The following is a 15,682-nucleotide window of genomic DNA, read 5'->3' as shown; positions in this document are numbered from 1 at the left end:
GCCCCTTGTGTGTTTTAGTCATTTTTCTCACTAACACATTGTTTATTCTTCATCTCCTCGTCATCAACTGCCGCTTCGCTCATTTACTTTTGTCCTTTTTTGTCTCGCTGAGAGAACGTGAAGCTCGGCTAATCTCATCAGCGCATGGCTAATCATACCGCTCCAGACCTGTAAACTATTTCCACAACGTCACAGTCTACTTCCTGTTCATCTACAGCTCACTTCCTGTGTCTGAACCTGCAGAAATCATAGAGAGCGAGAGCTGACGGTGGACGATTCAGGAGTCAGGAGTCTAGAGCACCGCAACCTACTGATAATAATAATAATAATAATAATAATAATAATAATAATAATAATAATAATAATAATAATAATAATAATAATACATTTTCACATTCTTTAATACTACATTATCTCTTATATAATGTTTTAAATTTTATATAAATGTTACATTAATAACCACATTAAGGCTGTATGATGTCACTGATATTATAATACTGACCATCTATCTATCTATCTATCTATCTATCTATCTATCTATCTATCTATCTATCTATCTATCTATACATCATTATGTCTGGTCTCACAGATCTGAAGCTGAAAGCACACAGTTATTGAAACTCTCTCCTGTGTGTTGAGGAATCCACACCAAACTCTCTCACTCTGTGTGTGTGTGTGTGTGTGTGTGTGTGTGTGTGTGTGTGTGTGTGTGTGTGTGTGTGTGTGTGTGTGTGTGTGTGTGTGTGTTCTGAGGGACGTCTATTCTCTCAGCAGGATGTTGGAAGTCAGAGGCTATAAATGGGGATGTTGCTACTGTTTGAATTGTAGGAAGTGAATTTTAGCTCTTTTAAAACAAATTCAAATGGAACTGAGACACTCTGAGACACAGGGACACTCTGAGACACAGGGACACACTGAGACACAGGGACACTCAGACACACCAAGACACTCTTAGACACTCCATGTGATGTATGCTGAGACACATTAAAACATTCTGAATCACAATGAGAGAAAAAATTACTTTAATCACAAAGTGTCACAGTGAGACCCTCTGAGACATTCTGAGACACACTGAGACACACTGAGATACAGTGAGACCCTCTGAAACATTCTGAGACACACTGAGACACACTGAGATACAGTGAGACACTCTGAGAAACAGTGAGACACTGAGATACAGTGAGACACTTTGAGATACAGTGAGACACACTGAGATACAGTGAGACACACTGAGACACTCTGAGACACTCCTAGACACACTGAGATACTCTTCTTAATATCATTAACTCCTCGTTATCTTTAGGTTACGTCCCAAAGTCTTTTAAGTTGGCAGTTATTAGGCCACTCATCAAAAAACCTAACTTAGACCCTAATGAACTATCAAATTACAGACCTATCTCACACCTTCTGTTTATGTCTAAAATACTAGAAACAACAGGAGAACAACATCCTTGAAGAGTTTCAGTCAGGTTTCAGGCCCCATCATAGCACAGAAACTGCACTTGTTAAAGTCACAAACGACTTGTTCTTAGCTTCGGACCAAGACTGTATGTCACTATTAGTTCTACTTGACCTTAGTGCTGCATTCGACACTATAGATCACAACATCCTTCTAGATCGCTTACAATATTACACAGGTATTCATGGTCAGGCTTTAAGCTGGTTTAGATCCTACCTGTCTGACCGACACCATTTTGTAGAATTAAATGGTGAATCCTCCAGTTTACTACCAGTTAATTATGGGGTCCCTCAAGGATCAGTTCTAGGACCTCTGCTTTTCTCTATATACATGCTTCCATTAGGGAACATTATTAGAAGACATGGGATTAGTTTCCATTGTTATTCTGATGACACACAGTTATATATCTCATCAAAACCAGATGAAATAGCCACAGTGTCCAAATTAACTCAGTGCCTTAGAGAGATAAAAGACTGGATGAGCTGCAACTTTCTATTGTTAAACTCCGATAAGACAGAAATACTACTCATAGGTCCAAAAACCAGTGCACAGAAACTCTCACAACTTAACTCCCATTTAGAGGGATGTACTGTTACTAGTAGCTCGACAGTGAAAGACCTGGTGTTTATTAGACAGTAACTTGTCTTTTAAAAATCATATCGCCCATACTACCAAAACAGCCTTCTTCCACCTTAGAAACATTGCCAAGCTGAGAAACATCCTGTCTGTATCTGATGCCGAGAAGCTAGTTGATGCCTTCATGACCTCTAGACTGGACTATTGTAATGCATTACTAGGTGGTTGTCCTGCATCTTTAATAAATAGGTTACAGTTAGTCCAAAATGCAGCTGCCAGAGTTCTCACTAGGACAAGAAAGTATGACCTTTAACCCCAATGTTATCATCTCTACACTGGCTACCTGTTAAGTTTAGAACTGATTACAAACTGCTGCTACTTACGTACAAGGCTCTTAATGGTTTAGCTCCCATGTATCTAACTAGTCTTCTAACACGTTACAATCCTTCACGCTCTCTGAGATCACAAAACTCAGGACTTCTGCTAGTTCCCAGAATATCTAAGTCTACTAAAGGTGGTAGAGCGTTTTCTTATTTAGCTCCCAAACTTTGGAATAGTCTTCCTGATAGTGTTCGGGGCTCAGACACACTTTCCCAGTTTAAATGTAGATTAAAAACTCATCTCTTTAGTCAGGCGTACACATAATACATCCCATAATATCATGCACCAGTACATCAGACCAGCACATTTTCATGAACAGCAGATATGTTAATCCCTTTCCACTGCTTCTCTCTTTGTACCCATCCCGAGGCATCCAGACACTGTACCAGCTCCCATCGTCCTCTGTGGGACGAAGCCTTTGGACATCCACTGAGCCGAGGCCGACTCTAAGAATCCTGAGACATCTCCAGTTAGACTCTGTGGTACTCAGAAGATCAGAAGTCCTTAATCCTTACACCAATACACCATTTGTTTGACTGTATATTACAATCACACCCCAGTGTCACCCAGATGAGGATGGGTTCCCCCTTGAGTCCGGTTCCTCTCAAGGTTTCTTCCTTTACCAATTTAAGGCAGTTTTTCCTTGTCACTGCTGCCTGAGTCACCTCAGACTTGCTCATAGGGGAATAAATACATTGTGAACTATTTATATCTAATAATAATCTAGTATTTTTATTCTGTTAATTCTTATTTCTTTTATTATTCGTTATTTCCTTTATCATTAATTATGTTTACCTTCTGCTCTGTGTTTATGTTCTGTAAAGCTGCTTTGAGACGATGTCTATTGTAAAAAGTGCTATACAAATAAACTTGAATTGAATGAATAAAAGCTTCTTGTCTTGACTCTTGTCTTGACTATCTGTCTGTCTGTCTATCTATCTATCTATCTATCTATCTATCTATCTATCTATCTATCTATCTGTCTGTCTGTCTGTCTATCTATCTATCTATCTATCTATCTATCTGTCTGTCTGTCTGTCTGTCTGTCTATCTATCTATCTATCTATCTATCTATCTGTCTGTCTGTCTGTCTGTCTGTCTGTCTGTCTGTCTGTCTATCTATCTATCTATCTACAGTGGTGTGAAAAAGTGTTGGCCCCCTCCCTGATTTTTTCTCACACTTTGATGTTTCAGATCATCAAACACATTTAAATATTAGCCAAAGATAAACAAGTAAACACAACATGCAGTTTTTACATGAAGGTTTTTATTATTAAGTGAAAACAAAATCCAAACCAAAATCCAAAAATCCAGAAGAGTGTGGAGAGGAGAAGAGTGTAGAGAGGAGGAGAGTAGAGAGGAGGAGAGTGTGGAGAGGAGAAGAGTGTGGAGAGGAAAAGTGTAGAGAGGAGGAGAGTGTGGAGAGGAGGAGAGTGTGGAGAGGAGGAGTGTAGAGAGGAGAAGAGAGTAGAGAGGAGGAGAGTGTGGAGAGGAGGAGAGTGTGGAGAGGAGAAGAGTGTGGAGAGGAGAAGTGTGGGCTAGAGCGCGGTCGAGCCGATTGTGCTGGCGTTTTGCTCGGCGTCTGTTGAGTCGTTGCTTCGCGTAGCTGGCTCCTTTGTGTCTCTCGGCCTTGTGCTGCGCGGTCTCCCGTGTGGCTCGGCGGCGTTCTCTCGGCTTCCCGGCCCGTTTTAGGGCGCCGCGCTCCTCTCCGGCGCGTGTTGCGCGCGCTCTTCCCGGCGGCGTGTGGCCGGCCCTTGTCGCCCCGCCGCTTAGCGCGCCGTTTTTTCGTCGGCGGGCGCCGCTGTCGCCGGCGCCGCGTTGGCGCGGCGCGTGTTGCCGCGTGTTTCGCCGCGTGTGGCGCGCTTCGGTGTTGCCCCGCCCGGCGGCGCGCGGTGGCGCGGGCCCTGTCCGCGGCGCCCGTGTGCGCGGCGGCGCGTGTGGCGCGCTTCGCCCGCTGTCGCGGGGCCGCGTGTGGCGGCCCCGTATCGCCGGCTGCGCGCCGGCGGCGCGGTTGCGCGGCGGCGTGCGGCTCGTTCGCCGCGGCGCCGCGCGTCTCGCGGCGGCGCGTGTGGCGCGTCGCGCGGCGCGCTGGCGCGTTGCGCGTTTGGGCGCGCGTGGCCCGGTTGCGGCGCCGTGTGGCGGGCGCGCGTGGGCGCGGCGCGTTCGCGCGGCGCCGCCGTCGCGCGTCGCGTGTGGCGCGGCGCGCGTGTGGCGCGGCGGCTGTCGCGCGCGCCTCTCGTGCGCGGCGGCGCGTGTGGGGCGCGGCGGTGTGGCGCGGCGGCGTTCGCGCGGCCCGCGCGTCCGCGGCGGCGCGTGTGGCGGCCAGCGCGTGTTGGCGGCGCCCGGTGACGCCCCGTTTTTGTCGTCTGTCGTGCCCCCACCCCCCCCCAAAAAAAAATGACTGCCACACAATCACTGTTCACAATCAGGAAATCACTTAAATAAGTCCTGAGTAACAAAGTGAAGGAGACCAAAAGATCCTCAAAAGCTACACATCATGCTGAGATCCAAAGTAATTCAGGAACAAATGAGAGAGAAAGTAAGTGAGACCCATCAGTCTGGAGAAGGTTATAAAGCCATTTATAAAGCTTTGGGACTTCAGTGAACCGCAGTGAGAGCCGTTATACACACATGGGGAAAACATGGAACAGTGGTGAACCTTCACAGGAGTCGCCGGCGGACCAAAATTACCCCGAGAGAGCAGCGACGACTCATCCAAGATGTCACCAAAGACCCCACAACATCCACAGAACTGCAGGTCTCACTTGTCTCAGTTAAGGTCAGAGTTCACGACTCCACCATAAGAAAGAGACTGGACATCAATGGCCTGCATGGCAGAGTTCTGCTGCTGAGCAAAAAGAACATAAAGGCTGGTCTCAGATCTGCCAGAAAACATCTTGATGATCCCCAAGACTTTGGGGAAACCCTTGCTGTGATTAATGGATCCATGAATGCGTCTTTCCTGAAGGACAAAGTGCAGCCATCAGTTCGTGACCTCAAGCTGAAGCCATCTTGGGTTCTGCAGCAGGACGACCATCTTAATGAAGTCTTTTTTTTTATATATCTATTTATAGTTCTTCCTTTTAAACAAGCTCAGGAGTTATTATTTTTATCATGACTTATCTCATCATTTTTATGTAAGAATGATCTCTCTCTCGGTGTTCATTTCACCTCTTCAAGAAACCTGTGACACACACACACACACACACACACACACACAGTGCTGAGCTCCACACACTCTCAGTTCAGCAGTCTTATCTGATTTCCTGGTGAACTTCCACCAAAACCGGAGCCACAATAACAGGAAGTGAGTTGTGGAGCAGCTGGACATCGCAGGGTCTCTCACACACTCACACACACTCACACACACTCGCGGCGCTGGACGACAGACCCGACATCAGCATTCACACACATTATCTGTGGATTATTACAAACACTAACAGACCTGAGAGGATTCACAGTTCAGTAAGTGAAGCTTTTTTCTGCTCGTGTCCTTAACGTGTTGAGATTTAGTGAGAATTAACACTTATAGAGCTTCACAGCGTTAATGTACATAACGGCAATGAACCTGTTCTCCGATCCTATAGTTTGTGTAAAGTATCTGACTGTTTGTATGATTTTAATTGTGCTCTTCACTAATTAATGATTTATTGCCGTTTACATTTTGGATTAAATTGAAGCTTCTTTTAATCCTTGTTATAAATTGTCTAGTAGTTATAAATAAAATAATAGATAAAGATTTATAGAGAAATGAAGTGAATTAATGCTGTTTATTTTTATAAAGATAATCTAGACTAACGAGCGCCTTTCTGGACCTTTTCTCTTCTGCACCTGCTTTATTTCATGTAAAGTGACATTTAAAGATCAAAGAAATCTTTACATTAAAATGGCGTCACAATCACACGACTCACTTCATATCATAAGTGACACAGGTGAAGATCTGGATTGGGGCGGGGTTAGGGGCGGGGTTAGAGGCGGGGTTAGTTTTCGTACTTTTTTTCCCTAAAATTTCATTTTTAGGAACTCCAACGCCATCAGACTTTCAGACTTTAAATTCACTAACTTCCCTTTTTTTCTAAACCTTGTTTCATTTTTTTATCGAGACTTCCTTATTTAATTCTTCGGACCAAACGCTGAGACCAAATGAACTGGACACAAGTGACAGCTGATACTGATACTGAAATCTGATGGGAAATAAAGGTTCCTGGTTCAGAAGGTTCTTGGTTCACACTTTCCCTAGAATTCTCTCAGACAGGAAACGTTCTGTTCTTACGGGCTTGTGTAGAACCTTTTAGGGTTCCTGCTCAAACATGCGGAGAACTTCGAGGCTCCAGACTTGATGAGTTAACACTCCGAGTGTGTTTTCATCTTTCTGCACCTGTGAGTCAGATGGATTTTGACGGCAGCTGAATGACGTGATGGAAAAGTGTTTAAAGTTTAAAGGTGTGGTGGAACGAGGGACAGGAAACATCTCACTAACATTCCCACTCCCCCCCCCCCCCGCTGTCAGAAAGCAGAGCAAACTCGTTCCTAATGTGTTTAGTCATCTTAATAACAAGAAGAAAGTCACCTAACTGAAGCTCATGTACTGCAGCATAACATACTGAGAGGTCTGAGACGTTCTGAACGAATCGTCTTTGTCACGTGACGTTTATCCGTTAAACCTCGAGCTCCACCTTCAAACCTCTCACTTCATTAAACAGAAAAAATCTGAGCACTTTTTATTTGTGTCTAACAGCTCGACATCGCTCAGGTGATGGAGAAGGTGACTAGTGATAATAATGCTGATAATAAAGTCATTTTACAGCTGTGATGGTTATCAGTGTTAAGTGTATGATTGTTGACATGTGGAGGATTTCAGCTTAGGAAACTTTTCATTCAGTCATAATGTTCTGAGACGTGTCCCAGAGGAGGAGAGTGTTCAGGATGGAGGGGCTTACTGTTTCCTGTCACTCCCTAAAATTATAAACTGTGTTCAGAGAGAGAGAGAGAGAGAGAGAGAGAGAGAGAGAGAGAGAGAGAGAGAGAGAGAGAGAGAGAGAGAGAGAGAGAGAGAGAGAGAGAGAGAGAGAGAGAGAGAGAGAGTGAGAGAGAGAGAGAGAGTGAGAGAGAGAGTGAGAGAGAGAGAGCAAGAGAGAGTGAGAGAGAGATAGAGAGAGAGAGAGCAAGTGAGAGCAAGAGAGAGAGAGAGAGTGAGAGAGAGAGATAGAGATAGTGAGAGAGAGCGAGTGAGAGAGAGTGAGAGGGAGAGAGAGTGAGAGAGAGAGACAGAGAGAGAGAGAGAGAGAGAGAGCAAGAGAGATAGAGTGAGAGTGAGAGAGAGAGAGAGAGAGAGAGACAGAGAGACAGAGCGAGTGAGAGAGAGAGTGAGAGAGAGCGAGAGAGAGCGAGAGAGAGAGCAAGAGAGATAGAGAGAGAGAGAGAGAGAGAGAGAGAGAGAGAGAGAGAGAGAGAGAGAGAGAGACGACTTTATCAGGTAATAACAATAATACACATGTAAATAATCTCACACTCAGACCCTGAACAAGATCTAATAATCCTTTAAAAACTTTTTCTACAAATCTTTCTTCTCTGCAGGAGACACAGGACACAGGACACAGGACGACCCCTCAGTTTTTATTACTAATTAACTTTTTGTTTGATCTTTCGTTTAGTTTTAGTTTTGGACATTCGGTTGTTTTGTGGTGTGAGTGAGTGAGTGTGTGTCTGTGTTCTTCTTCCCCTGTAGATGATGATACACTGCTCTGGGACGCGAGCGCTCAGGACTTTTCTCTGGACTGTGTTTCTGCACCTTATTTTCACCACAGCTGAAAATGTTAAAGACATTTCAGCGTCCTCTGTCCTACAGAGACAGAAACGAGAGTGGCAGTGGAACATGTTGATCGTGTATGAGGAAAAACCACCTCAGTTTCCCCCGGAGGTGATCGGCAAGGTAAGAACATCTACCCAGAGGATGTTGGTCCACACGCTCAGGACATCGGACCTGAAGTTCTCATTTACAATTGTGAAAATAATTTGATCTTGTGGGGTCAAGGGGGCTTAGTGGTTAGCACGTTCGCCTCACACCTCCAGGGCCGGGGTTCGATTCCCACCTCCACCTTTTGTGTGTGGAGTTTGCATGTTCTCCCCGTGCCTCGGGGGTTTCCTCCGGGTACTCCGGTTTCCTCCCCCGGTCCAAAGACATGCATGGTAGGTTGATTGGCATCTCTGGAAAATTGTCAGTAGTGTGTGTGTGTGAGTGAATGAGAGTGTGTGTGTGTGCCCTGTGATGGGTTGGCACTCCGTCCAGGGTGTATTCTGCCTCGATGCCTCGATGCCCTGAGATAGGCACAGGCTCCCCGTGACCCGAGAAGTTCAGATAAGCGGTAGGAAATGAATGAATGAATGAATTTCATCTTTTCTAGCTGAAGAACACTTACTTCAATGAAAGCAAGGGCAGGAACGTGGAGTTTAGGCTCTCGGGAGAAGGAGCAGGAGACATCTTCACCGTGAACGAGTTCGGAGATGTACTCGTGTTGAAGAAGTTGGATCGGGAAAAAATCAGCAGCTACAAGTTAACAGCACAAATCATAAATACTCAGAATGGAAAAGAGCTTGAAGGGCAGTCTGAGTTCACCATAAAGGTCCAGGACATTAACGACCACGCACCTGAGTTCTCAGAGCCTTACAGCGGGTCTGTAGATGAACGAGCACCGACAGGTACGAGACTCACGAGCGTCTCATCATCATGTACGTCACAGTCATTATCATTTATACAGTATGTACAAGGATCAGCTGTTGCTATAGAAATGCGACCGTATTAGATTGTTACTGTGATTTGCATCTGCTCCTTCTGACCAATCAGAACCCAGAGCTGAAGCGGAGTGACGGAATGTAAATGTTGATGAAATATAATGTATAATGTTGATGTTAGGAACCGTGGTGATGAAGGTGCGAGCGACTGATAAAGATGACCCGAGCTCTCCGAATGGCATGGTGACCTACACACTGGTGAACGCAACCAACGTCTTCAACATTAACCACAGAACAGGTGAGATCAGGTTCCACCCAGCACTGCCATTACTGCCTGTAAGGGCCACACAAAGTATTGGCACCCCTCCACAAATTTGAGTGATTAAGACTGATCTAGATGATCTACAAAGTTTTGCAGACATAAGGGACATTTAAGCATAAATAAATAAATAAATAAATAATATAATATATTTAGATTTATATGTTTCATTTGATCTGTCAGGAGATAAAAAGGAGATTAAACACTGAATCTGATCTGAAAGTCTAGACTTTATTCTGAAGGATTATTATGTTAATGGTGTGAAAGCTGCAAGAATTACAGCACTGTGAACATCATCTCATCATCACATCATCACATCATCTCATCATCACATCATCTCATCATCACATCACATCATCTCATCATCACATCATCACATCATCTCATCATCACATCATCACATCATCTCATCATCACATCATCTCATCATCACATCATCACATCATCTCATCATCACATCATCACATCATCTCATCATCACATCATCACATCATCTCATCATCTCATCATCACATCATCTCATCATCACATCATCACATCATCTCATCATCTCATCATCACATCATCACATCATCTCATCATCACATCATCTCATTATCACATCATCTCATCATCACATCACATCATCTCATCATCACATCATCACATCATCTCATCATCTCATCATCACATCATCACATCATCTCATCATCACATCATCTCATCATCACATCATCTCATCATCACATCATCAAGAAACAGAGAGTAGCAGATCCACTGACAGCCAAACACGTCTGCTTCCTTCTCCTCTCCACACTCTCCTCCTCTCTACACTCTTCTCCTCTCCACACTCTTCTCTCCACACTCTTCTCCTCTCAACAATCTTCTTCTCTCCACACTCTTCTCCTCTCAACACTCTTCTTCTCTCTACACTCTTCTCCTCTCCACACTCTTCTCTCCACACTCTTCTCCTCTCAACAATCTTCTTCTCTCCACACTCTTCTCCTCTCAACACTCTTCTTCTCTCCACACTCTTCTCCTCTCCACACTCTTCCTCTCCACACCCTTCTCTCCACACTCTTCTCCTCTCCACACTCTTCTCCTCTCCACACTCTTCTCCTCTCCACACCCTTCTCTCCACACTCTTCTCCTCTCCACACTCATCTCCTCTCTACACTCTTCTCCTCTCCAAGCTCTTATTTTCTCCATCATTTTGCTACAAGTTCATCTTCATCTCAGTTATCCAGAACATATTGTTTCAGAAGTGTCCAGATGTTTTCAGATGTTTTGAGGAACTCCAGTCTGATCTTCCTGTGTTTGAGGTGTACCAGTGGTGCATGGTACAAACCCTGTATGTTTACTCTGCTTATGGCTTCTCTTGGTTGGTCACTTTGTCACGGTCTTCTTCATCTGGCTAACTGAAGAAGCTTTTCTTCACCAAAGTATCTCAGAATTCTTAAACTCATTTTCTCGCCTCCTCCACAGTTAGTTTCTGTTGGTGTTTGGATCCTCTGTTGGTGCTCCTGGGCTCACCAGGGCCTTGTGTTTGTGTTTCCTTCAGGTGAAATTACCACTAAAAATAATAATCTGGATCGTGAGACTCAGAGTGAGTATAAGGTGATGGTGCAGGTTTGGGACACGCCTGGGTCAGCAGGAGGACTGTCAGCAAGCACTTTGATTACCATCAATATCAACGACCTTAATGACAACCAGGCTGAGTTCTCCAAACGTACGTACATTTGTACCTTCTGCTTCCTTCTTACAGTTTAGTTTCTCTGCACATTTGTATATAATGCCTTGTGTCCACTGTCCTCTCTAAAGAACATCATCTTTCACTTTCAGGCTTTCACTCCGTCTCAGGTCGTGTCTCAGATCAGCTAGTCTTCTTATACCTCTTGTGTATTTGTTTTCCACAGAAAGGTACCACTTTGATGTGAATGAGGATGAGCCTGTGGGGTTCATACTCGGAACACTGGCCATCCGAGACCATGATGAGAAACAGAATAAAAGGCCCTCGTTTACTGTAGAGCGTTCATATCAAGACATCTTTGATCTGGAGCACAATGACAATTACGATGGAGTTCTCAAACTGAAGAAGGTAGCGTTCACTTCATCATGTCAGTCATCATCTAAACCGTGAACTCTAACACTGCACACACACTCTGCTGCCTTGCCACCTTACCTGTTTCTTTTCTCCAACAGGAACTCGACTACGAGACCAAGGCGAGCTACACATTTACCGTAAATCTTAAAGAGAATGTTGTCCCAAATGCAGACAACAGCAACGCCTGGACGACCGCACAAATCCACATCAACGTTAAAGACATTGAAGAGCTGCCGGTCTTCTCCCAGAAAGAGTACAACTTCAGTGTTCATGAGGGACAGAAAAATATCATTGTGGGATCAGTTTCAGCCAGAGACACAGACAAGACCAACCACAGGATACGGTACTGACATCACCAGAATACACACAGCATCATAACATTCAGAGATAATAAGAAACATCTCTGTAATGATGGAAGATATAAAAACTCTTTCTGCTTGATGTTTATTGGAATTTTGGACAGTTATCATGCTTGATATAAACATTTCCTTATATTTATATTTTATATAGTATTGATCGTTCAATTTCTCTGTTTGGCTGAAACTTATTTACTTTAAATGAAAAAAGAACCCCAAATTTTCAGTGTAGTCTCAGACGTCTGGACCCACAGTGTGTTTATGTAGCGCGGTGGTGGTGGTGGTGGTGGTGGTGGCATCATGCTGTGGGGAGTTCTGCTGGAAAAGTAACTGGGGCACTTTAAAAGATTAACTCTTTCTTCACAAAAAGTGAAGAAACGCCTCAGAAGACATCAAGCAGAAAGTTAACAGCAGTCTTCCAGCAGGACAGTGATCGGTCCACCAGAGCTGTAACAAAAGGCTGAAAGACTGTACGCTGACAGGATGAAGGAGCCTGTAGAAAGTGTATGGAAAGCGAGAAGTTTCTACAGCTCTGTCAGCTCTGAGGAATGAGGGAAGGTTCAGTGATCTGGCTTTAATCCCGAGCTCTTTGTGTTGTAGGTACAGCATTACGGATCCTGACAGTCCAGTGAACATTAACAGTGAGACAGGACAGCTGACTCTGAAGACCGAACTGGACCGAGAACTCCAGAATGTTTACATGTTCCAAGTTACTGCAGAGGAAGAATCGAGCATGAGTGTGTCGCGTCTTTAATCATATTTATATTTATTTACCACTCGTTCTAAACTGTGCTCATCATGTTCATGTGAATTAAACTCTCTCTCTCTCTCTCTCTCTCTCTCTCTCTCTCTCTCTAACTGTCAATCTCTCTCTTTATCTGAATAAATTCGTAAATATAACATTAAAAATTCTCTGTCTGCAGAACTGAAATCTTATGTGATGGTCAAAATAATCGTCCTGGACATCAATGACAACGAGCCAAAGCTAGCTGATTCCTCAAACGTGTACATCTGTGAGAATGACGAGAGTGAAACCGTGAGGATGCAAAACATCTTTTAAATACCAAAAATTACTACTGACTGCTGAGTACTACTTCATTTATGTGTTCTCTGTAATAATACGGTGACCCTCAGGGATCAGTACTCAGCCCTGTCACATTCAGCCTTTTATAAAGTAGAATTCTTTTTTCTTTTATTAGTTAGGGTTAGGATACACCCTAACACCCCAGTTGCCATAATAATAATAATAATAATAATAATAATAATAACAATCATCATCATCATCATCATCATCATCATCTCTCTCCTGCAGGTTATTGGTGTCATTAGCGCTACAGACCTGGATGAGAATCCTGGCAGATTTCATTTCACTCTCACAGGAAAGAGTTCAAACTTCTCCCTTCATGACAATCAAAGTGAGTTTCAGTCTTTTAGCTCCTGAAAATAACTGAAGAAAATAATCAGTACTACAGCAGCTTTGTAGAAATAAATGACAACATTTATAAAAACATTTCTGTAGGGAATTATTTTAAATAAAAAATGATATAGTGATGGTGTGTGTGTGTGTGTGTGTGTGTGTGTGTGTGTGTGTGTGTGTGTGTGACAGATAACACAGCCAGCATCATCCTGACTCAAGGAGGTTTCAACACTAAGGGTTCAGCGGAGAACATTCTGGAGGTTGAGATTACAGATGGAGGAAATCCACCAATGAAAAGCATCTCACTTCTTAAGCTGCCAGTGTGTGTGTGTGGGAGCGAGAGACGACGCGAATACTGCAGAGCCTACAGCAAGTCAGGCGTCAGCATGAGCGCTATCATCGCCATCCTGCTCTGCATCGTCACCATCCTTGGTAATCCTCATCCTCATCATCATCAATTCAGTGTAGCACCGAAGGGAAGCGACGCCTATAATATACTGGAGCTATGTAGTGAATAGGGCGTGTGGTTTGGGACACGCCCACAGTCTATCATGTGACAGTCTTAGATCTTATCAAAGTTTAGTAAGGATTAGGGGTATGGATTAGGGTCGGGGTTATAGGGTGGGGTTTAGTAATGATTAGGGGTATGGAATAGGGTTATAGGGTGGGGTTTAGTAATGATTAGGGGTATAGAATAGGGTTATAGGGTGGGGTTTAGTAATGATTAGGGGTATGGAATAGGGTTATAGGGTGGGGTTTAGTAATGATTAGGGGTATAGAATAGGGTTATAGGGTGGGGTTTAGTAATGATTAGGGGTATGGAATAGGGTTATAGGGTGGGGTTTAGTAATGATTAGGGGTATAGAATAGGGTTATAGGGTGGGGTTTAGTAATGATTAGGGGTATGGAATAGGGTTATAGGGTTATAGGGTGGGGTTTAGTAAGGATTAGGGGTATGGAATAGGGTTATAGGGTTATAGGGTGGGGTTTAGTAAGGATTCGGGGCCTGGACTAGGGTTCTCTAGGGTTACTCGGGTGGGGTTGCTATCGTCCGGATTAGGGGTATGGAATAGGGTTATAGGGTTATAGGGTGGGGTTTAGTAAGGATTAGGGGTATGGATTAGGGTTATAGGGTTAAAGGGTGGGGTTTAGTAAGAATTAGGGGTATAGAATAGGGTTATAGGGTCATAGGGTGGGGTTTAGTAAGGATTAGGGGTATAGAATAGGGTTATAGGGTGGGGTTTAGTAAGGATTAGGGGTATAGAATAGGGTTACAGGGTTATAGGGTGGGGTTTAGTAAGGATTAGGGGTATGGAATAGGGTTATAGGGTTATAGGGTGGGGTTTAGTAAGGATTAGGGGTATGGAATAGGGTTATAGGGTGGGGTTTAGTAAGGATTAGGGCTATGGAATATGGTCGGGGTTATAGGGTGGGGTTTAGTAAGGATTAGGGGTATGGAATAGGGTCGGGGTTATAGGGTGGGGTTTAGTAATGATTAGGGGTATGGAATAGGGTCGGGGTTATAGGGTGGGGTTTAGTAAGGATTAGGGGTATGGAATAGGGTCGGGGTTATAGGGTGGGGTTTAGTAAGGATTAGGGGTATGGAATAGGGTCGGGGTTATAGGGTGGGGTTTAGTAAGGATTAGGGGTATGGAATAGGGTCGGGGTTATAGGGTGGGGTTTAGTAATGATTAGGGGTATGGAATAGGGTCGGGGTTATAGGGTGGGGTTTAGTAATGATTAGGGGTATGGATTAAAGGAAATAGGAATCAAGAAAATCAACATTTTTTAAAAACTTTACTGTGTGTGTAACTTACTAATTTATATATTGCTGTGTGTGTGTGTGTGTGTGTGTGTGTGTGTGTGTGTGTGTGTGTGATAGTGATCGTGATTCTCTTTGTGCTGCGTAAACGCTATGAGAAGGAGTCTCTTATCACTCTGGGAAAGCCGTCTGGTGAGATTCATGAGCAGCTCGTGGCGTATGATGAAGAAGGTGGAGGAGAAATGGACACCAACATATACGACGTCTCCATCCTGACCTCAGCTCGCTCAGACGGCCGACTCGGTCACGATCCTCCTCCCGCCATGTACGCCGTGGTGAAGAAGCCCTCAGCCTGTAAAGGGGACATGGCCGTGATGATCGAGGTGAAAAAAGACGAGGCGGATCACGACCGAGACGGAATTCCCTACGACACACTGCACATCTACGGCTATGAGGGGGCCGAGTCCCTCGCCGGGTCACTGAGTTCACTCGAATCGGCTTCTTCCCTCGGATCCGACCTCGACTACGATTTTCTGAACGACTGGGGACCTCGATTCAGGACACTCGCACAGATATACGGCTCTGAAGCGAACACCT

The 15,682-nt window shown here is 44.4% G+C and overlaps 1 protein-coding gene and 1 long non-coding RNA gene across 2 annotated transcripts in view; one reads left to right on the top strand and one right to left on the bottom strand.

Moving 5' to 3' along the window:
- Positions 1-716: 716 nt before the first annotated feature.
- The window catches only part of LOC125145897, a 17,003-nt gene continuing 2,037 nt past the window's right edge, over positions 717-15,682 (bottom strand). The window contains exon 2 of the long non-coding RNA XR_007144361.1: positions 717-748. This is a non-coding gene — a long non-coding RNA (uncharacterized LOC125145897). The remainder of the gene's footprint in view (positions 749-15,682) is intronic.
- cdh5 (cadherin 5) overlaps positions 5,693-15,682 on the top strand; it is a 10,403-nt gene continuing 413 nt past the window's right edge. The window contains exons 1-12 of the mRNA XM_027160210.2: positions 5,693-5,881; positions 8,145-8,348; positions 8,821-9,115; positions 9,330-9,446; positions 11,008-11,175; positions 11,363-11,544; positions 11,649-11,893; positions 12,507-12,643; positions 12,830-12,942; positions 13,219-13,321; positions 13,513-13,755; positions 15,206-15,682. The exon at positions 15,206-15,682 is cut by the window's right edge and continues 413 nt beyond it. Coding sequence (XP_027016011.2) covers positions 8,145-8,348; positions 8,821-9,115; positions 9,330-9,446; positions 11,008-11,175; positions 11,363-11,544; positions 11,649-11,893; positions 12,507-12,643; positions 12,830-12,942; positions 13,219-13,321; positions 13,513-13,755; positions 15,206-15,682 — 2,284 coding nt within the window. The 5' untranslated portion in view covers positions 5,693-5,881. The remainder of the gene's footprint in view (positions 5,882-8,144; positions 8,349-8,820; positions 9,116-9,329; positions 9,447-11,007; positions 11,176-11,362; positions 11,545-11,648; positions 11,894-12,506; positions 12,644-12,829; positions 12,943-13,218; positions 13,322-13,512; positions 13,756-15,205) is intronic.

Source organism: Tachysurus fulvidraco, chromosome 1 (genome assembly GCF_022655615.1).
Source record: "Tachysurus fulvidraco isolate hzauxx_2018 chromosome 1, HZAU_PFXX_2.0, whole genome shotgun sequence".
In the NCBI taxonomy this organism is placed as follows: domain Eukaryota; kingdom Metazoa; phylum Chordata; class Actinopteri; order Siluriformes; family Bagridae; genus Tachysurus; species Tachysurus fulvidraco.
The sequence above is the reverse complement of the archived record's forward strand: the minus strand, read 5'-3'. Positions and strand labels throughout refer to the sequence as shown.